General features: G+C 40.2%; 1 protein-coding gene across 1 annotated transcript; it reads left to right on the plus strand.

The window, feature by feature from the left end:
* The first annotated feature begins 848 nt into the window (after nt 1-848).
* On the plus strand, nt 849-2,860 carry dand5 (DAN domain family, member 5). Its single transcript, XM_030131890.1, has 2 exons — nt 849-1,331; nt 2,564-2,860. The coding sequence occupies exons 1-2, from the start codon at nt 849-851 to the stop codon at nt 2,858-2,860; spliced, it is 780 nt and encodes a 259-aa protein (XP_029987750.1).
* Nucleotides 2,861-6,968: the final 4,108 nt, after the last annotated feature.

Here is a 6,968-nt window from a genome sequence, read left to right on the forward strand (position 1 = left end):
AAATAATTAAAATAAATCACTCTGTTTTCTCTGTTAAATTTTCTGCTGAAAAGTGTTAAAATATTGTCAGTAAGTGATTTAATGATGCCACTTAATTCATCTTAATGTTTGTTAAAGAATACGTCTAGTCTATTTAATTAATGTCACATTTATTTAATGACTATAATAACTCAATCTAATGTCATGTTTCCCAGTGTGAATGGTGTGATGGGGTCATAGTCAACCCAACTCAACACCTCTGGGGAATGTATCTGATACTTACAAACAACATGAACATTTCATCAATAAAACCAGAATAAGTACAAGATGATATGAGTTTAACCTAATGCCTTAGAAAATATGTTTTCTCTCATTGTCCACGTAGATGTAGATTAGACAACACTGATCTACACCAAAACTAGCTGAAAAGAAATGACTGAAACCAAAAACTAAACTGTCTGTGGCCATGAAATCTAACATTTCAATACAATACTACCTCAAAGTTAAACTTTTCAGATATTTTTTATGACCATGTTCTTAAACTGAAATCCTTTCAGTCTGGCAGCTATCCACTACCTGTACTTTTAAGCTTGGTGTGATGTTTTGTCTGGTGTGGGAATTGTGACACCTTTTACGCATTAAAACACAGGTGAGAACTGGCTCCAACTGTATAAAAGAGTCTCTCTGTCACACTGATAGAACACTGACAGCAAGGTTACCCTTTGGAACCTTGGACCAAACACCAGAGGTTTTCCAGTTTTATTTTTTCTGACTTGTGACTTCTTCAGTCATTTTATTTGTTTTTGGAAATTAACTTTATATTCCAGATATCCCCAGTCATTTTTGAGAATTATTGTCTGTGTGTGAGTATGGCTTCTCTCATCGGTCTCATCTTATTGTCCAGCTGGGCGGCTCTAGGTCTAACATTCCCTCACAGTGTTCTCGAAAACACTTGGAGAGGGTCACGGGTCGAGTTGGAATCATCTGGCGGTGGATCAGATGAACCTGTCCGGGGAATAGTTAAGGTTGTGCAGCTGGATCCTCATACCCTGGCCCAGTCAGGTCTCTTCCGAAGGGGCCCGACCCCCAGAAGGGCCCCCTCTCTCAGTTCCAGATTGTCCTTCCCTGCCTTCCTGTCTCAGGGGCGTCCGGGTCCAGCCCCGATCCCTAAAGGCCCGGTGAATCCGCTGAACTATCTGCGCTCTAAAACCACGTCTGAGGTGGAACTGAAGAAGAGGCAAGGTCTGCAGATGTGGCAGAGAGCCATAGATAAAGGAGACAAGATGGCCGTGTCCCTGCCCGTCAGCCTGAAGGACACCAAACAGACGTGCACTGCAGTACCATTCACACAGGTAAGACAACGGTTATCCATATTATATGGATTTTATATTTATTCCCTGTTTCTCTGACATAAAAAACAGCTTGAGCATGTGCACGAAGATCAGAATCACCTTTATTCAACAATTATATAAAGACATACAACGAATTCTTTGCCGAAATATGCTCTCTAGTACATTATAGATAGAAGACAGAAATTTTAAATAATGTAAAAACCTAAATTTAAAAGACACTGTATATACATAAGGGCACAGAATCAACTTCTATGCAGTTTGGTGCAATTTGTGTTGTGCAATTTGTCTTTTTTTTTTTTTTTAATAAATAATAATCTTTAGTGAGAGTATGCACAGTTTTTCTTTTATTTGCTGGTTTCATAGCAGTGCAATCAATAATTTGGAAAAATTTAGAGATCTGAATTCTCTCCTTAGCCAACAAGTCCTCTAGAAAGCCACATGTATCTTTGGCTTTTCTGAATATTCAGACACTTACATTAATTTTCTGAGTTCCAGGATGTTGTTATGCTGTTTTAAATACTCCTTTCTTCTCTCTGTAATTTGACATTAAAATGATCTGTAGGTTAGACCTAAAGCATCTTCTAATTGAAAATGTCTAATAAGTACTGATCCATTAACCCTATCAATACATGTAAATAATTCTGGTAAAATGCAGTTTCTCAGCTTTTCCTCATCAGATCACTTGGACATTCAGACTTTTTCTTCCATTTTCTTTTTTGTATAATAACCTTTGAGTTCGGATATTTTATGAACATCTACATGATCAGTGAATTAAATATAGAAAAATACCTGATTTACTCTGAAAAATTCACAGAATAAAACAATAAGTGATAAATTACTTAAGAAAGGTTAAATGTTGAGGAAATTAATTTGTGTGTGTGTGTGTGTGTGTGTGTCATCTTAACAGACCTATAAAGACTAGAGTTGATTTCATCCGTGATATCTCTCTATTTGTTTGTAGTGTTTTGTGTTCAACAAGCTGTTCCAAACAATGCTCCCGTAATGTAATTAATGGGGTTGCTGTAATATATTGTAATATGATTGTTAGACAGATCAGAAGCCAGACCTATGTACAATGGAACTGATTATGGCTTTAGTGGAGGATTAGCAGTGATAGTGATGGTTCATGGCCTACATCAACATATACTGCTGATTCTTTATCAGAAGTGGAAAAAGCACTTCTAATATTCCAACATTTGTCCTTATCTTTGCCTTCTGTTTTATCCTCCCAGCGTGTGACAGCCGACGGATGTGAAACAGTCACAGTGTATAATAACTTGTGCTTTGGCCAGTGCAACTCCTTGTTCATTCCATCTGAGGGAGAGTTTGCCAGGTCCGGCACTGGGATGGGCCCCCATCGCCGGACCCCCTGCTCCCGCTGCGCTCCATCCAAAACCCACACTGTGACCGTTCCCCTGCGCTGTGGAGCCGAGGTCCGGCAGAAGCGCGTGATGGTGGTGGAGGAGTGTAAATGTGAAACTGGACGTGAGGAAAGGATTGCCGTGGCTGCCACACACAAAACGACATGACACTTAATGAGGAAAATATTCACAACTTTACGATCAGTTGATGGCAAGATAATGGCACTATTTCACATCTCATCAACTGTGTAATAATTATGACAAGTGTAATCAATATTTACATACTGTATGTATTTTCATGTGTATTTGTATGAGTCTGAGAGCTCTGGTGACATATTCCACTAGTGATATTTGACAAAATGATCCATATTTGGTCATGCACATTTTTGTTAAAGTAGATGGAATAGTCCACATTGGACTTTCATGTTAAAAACTGTTTAGTTTCATCTAAACTGAAATACTGTGACCTGTAATAACACCAATAAAGAACCTTTCTGTCCACTTTCCTTTTGTCTGTGTTTGCTAATTATAATAGTTTGCTGCCAACAGATGAGATTTAGTAGTGCTATTTAGTTTGCTTGCAAGCTCAAGTAAAAGCATGAAGAGCATTTGTTGTTTTTCCACCCACTTTGGTATTCAAGTATTCAAGTGTCAGCTCCTATATTTTATTAAAAAGCCTTGTTCCAGCGACTTTTAGCACGTAGCACTTACATCTGAAAGCACCCAACTAGAGAGCAAACGAGCTATTGAGCTACTTAGCGGTAAGCAAACATAATTGTTTCAGCATGGGCCCCTGAATTATGTATAGGAACCACCAGTTCTAATGCCCAATCTCTTTTCAGTGTAGATGTGGGAATTTGAACATCATTCACCACAGATGCACTTGAGTATGTGTGACTATGTGTGTATGTGCTTTGTTTTCAGTTAGGGCCCATAAAACCTATTATTCATTTATATCCTGGCACCTGGGCCTGGTAAAGTGAACTCATCCCACACGTCCCTACATACATTCCCAGAGGAGCATAAAGAAGGGGGCTCTTTACGTTGTCTTGGCATGTTGTCAAAATGACTGCTTAGATGGCCATTTGCATTCACGTGGGCTTTCTGAAAAAGTGAAAGCGCTCATTGCACTACGGGGGTGCATTGAGTCCCTGGATTCCATTAGCATGTGATTAACATCTTGCCTTGATGGCTATATTTTCTGAGATTGATGGGACAAATATTTGCCCAGGTCTTAAATATGAAGAATTAGGGGGCACTTTTAATCACAGGCCTCTTCCTAAGTACGTACGTAGAGGGTAACAGAGTTGATAGTGACCTGATTCCACTACTTCGCTGCTCATACATGACGGTGGTCCATGACAGAATCACAGTCAGTTATTAAGACCTACATCATGTTCTGGCCTCCGTTGTATTTTTATCATTAAATAACAGATGTCTGTAACCAACGCACACTTTTGTGTTTGTGTGTGTTGTCAGGGTAAGTTTTCATGCAGTGATTGTGGGGATGGGAGACTCATGATCTCAGTATCTCACTGTCTATTCTTTCTGAACTCTGTACCACTCTTCTTGCAATCTTTTGTCTTTTCTCCTGAAGAAAAAGATAAAAAAGAAAAAAAAAAAGAAAAAAGAAAATGGGCATAGAAGAGGGAGGGGAGGAGTAGTAGTTGTGGTGGGGGGGGTTGTTGATTGAACAAACAAGGTGCACAAGAGAGTGCACCACTTAGCAAGACAGATGTCAGCCCCCTTTGCATTGTGGGATCCGGCGGAGCACTCCTGCGTCATTAAGGATGGCCTGGTTCCCATGGCGAGAGGAAAGGAAGGAGCGAAAGGAGGCGGGCCCTCTGCCAAGTTCAACGCCTCAGGGATCAGATCAACGTCACGGGGTGCTAAGTGGCCTAGTTAGCGCTTTAAAACGCACAATGAGCTGCCTGCTCTTTCTCTGTGTGTGTAGGCCTTTTAACTGTTAGACATGGAAATGGTTGGGAGGTGCATGTCACAGACGACTGAACTAAACCAATATCATCAGTTCAATCAAGGTGTGTCAAGGGGAAACCGTATTACAAAACAAAGATGTGAGGTCTATTTTTGCGCATTTACTTCAAAAAGCATTTCCTAGGCTGGAAGATACAGTTAATTAGCCATGTGAGGTGCTTAATGTGACCCTCTGTGCTTTAAGGTACTTGGCCAAATGTCAAATATTCCCAGGTTGAACCATTTTTGATGTTGAGAACCTCATATTCCTGACTTCATGTGTAGTTCCTCTTGATCTCAAAGCCTTCACAGACTAAACTATGTTCAACTAAGTCATTTGCTAAATAGCAGCAGAAGTGAAACTCCACCAGATTTTGCCCAGCCACCTGGGGCTCTGGTAGAGCTAAACCATCATGGAGGATTGGACCAGACTGAACTGAGTACTTGGCATTAGGGGCACACCATGAACTTTCTGATGAAACTGGGAAGTTGACAGGGATACACCAGGAGGAACAGCGAAATGACCTGTTAAGTCAAAGGCCAGATTGAATCTTCTCACCAAAGTCTCACCACTACGGGCTTATCAGTCTGAAGGTGTGAGTGGGTCTGGACCGTGGTTAAAATCTACCTCCCCACTGATACGGTGGTACAAGTGTGGACTAACACCATACTCTGTGGTGTTAGTCCGTACCAGCTGGTCAGAGTTGGCGCTGCTGGAGATTGTGCCCCGGGCTAAGCCTGCCAGCCTACTGCCATTCTGGCTGGCTGCTGGCCTGTCTGCCAGATTGTCTGTTGGGTGCTGAGGAGGACAGGGATAGGTGTAGCCCGCAGATCTGGACAACATCAAAGTTTGTCATTGGATGAAATCCTACTTTGGTTTTAGTATGTGGTATTTAGTACACAGCATCTTTACAGCAACTACAGCTAAAGTTTATCAAATTCACTTTAAATACATACAGTATGTGCATGTATTTCCATTTAGGTTGCATAATTTAATGTAATTATATCTCACAATATTCTTCATTTGGAAGCACGTAGGTTGAAAGACACAATATCTAACATGCATGAAGAAATATACGCATACTAATTACTATTTCATTTGTAATGTGTGAATGTATCATAACAAATCTTAAACAATGAGTTCCTTCTCCCATGATGAAAGCCTCTAGACTGATTTCTATGTAGAAGATTCAGGACAAAATGTCATGAAAATTCAAAAGATGAAAGAAGTTTACTTGACCCATATTTATACTGAATGCCTCTATTCTGATCCTCTACAGTTTACAACTTTAGCTATGATTAACTTTGAACATAACACAGACTCCAACAATAACTAAACTACATAAACTAAATACACTGGCACAAACAAACTTGTACTTTTTTTCAGGAGTGTTTAGTTGAAAAAATAGGCCCAGAAATCAATATTTAAACCTCAGTTCACATGCAAAGCAGATTTCTCATAGAAACCTGATCAAAATAATTTGGGTATGCAACTTAAATATTTTATGAAATGGAATATCATATATATATTTATGCATAAAAATCCCTGAAATAGATTTAATTGACTGTAGTCTATATTATTTTGTTTTGATATTTTTGTGGTTCATTCATTTTTTCATTCATTTTGTGAACTGTTTGATCTTCGAGAGGGTCAACAGTTTGTCACAGGGCTTATTCTCAGTCTTATTACCTCTGCCAAGGAGGTTATGTTTTCGCCGGCATTGGTTTGTCTGTCTGTCTGTCTGTCCGTGTGCAAGACAACTCATGTTGATACTGGCACAAGGAACAAATGATTAAATTTTGGTGGTGATGGGGGGGGACTGATCTGCCTTGGCGGAGGTCTGCACTCTCCGAGAGCTTTTCTGGTTTTGTATGTATATTTAATACGACATGGAAACGGCTGGACGGAAGCGTGTCTGTTTGACCATATAATATCATATGGTTGCACTGTCGCTGCCAGGCAGTGTGTGAACCTCCGCTACCCACAGAGCACGTCGCCACAAAATTCCGAAGAGGCCCAAGTTACCTACCAACTGTGTTTGTAAACAAATGGTTTGTTTATGGTGGAGTACACTTCAACATTGTTCACCGTGAGGGAAGAGATTCAGGTGAGTAATCACAGACAGACTTACAGATTCATAACACTGAGGACATGACAGGGGTTTGATAGAGCTGATGAAAAACTGGTGACGAAAGTCTCCCGCAGCTTTAACACAGACAACGCGTTTCCACTACATGGAACTGGCTCGGCTTGACTCTACAAGATACCAGGAACTGTTCCTAGAGACCGTTTCCATTACAG

Source organism: Sphaeramia orbicularis, chromosome 1 (assembly GCF_902148855.1).
Source record: "Sphaeramia orbicularis chromosome 1, fSphaOr1.1, whole genome shotgun sequence".
Classification (NCBI taxonomy): Eukaryota; Metazoa; Chordata; class Actinopteri; order Kurtiformes; family Apogonidae; genus Sphaeramia; species Sphaeramia orbicularis.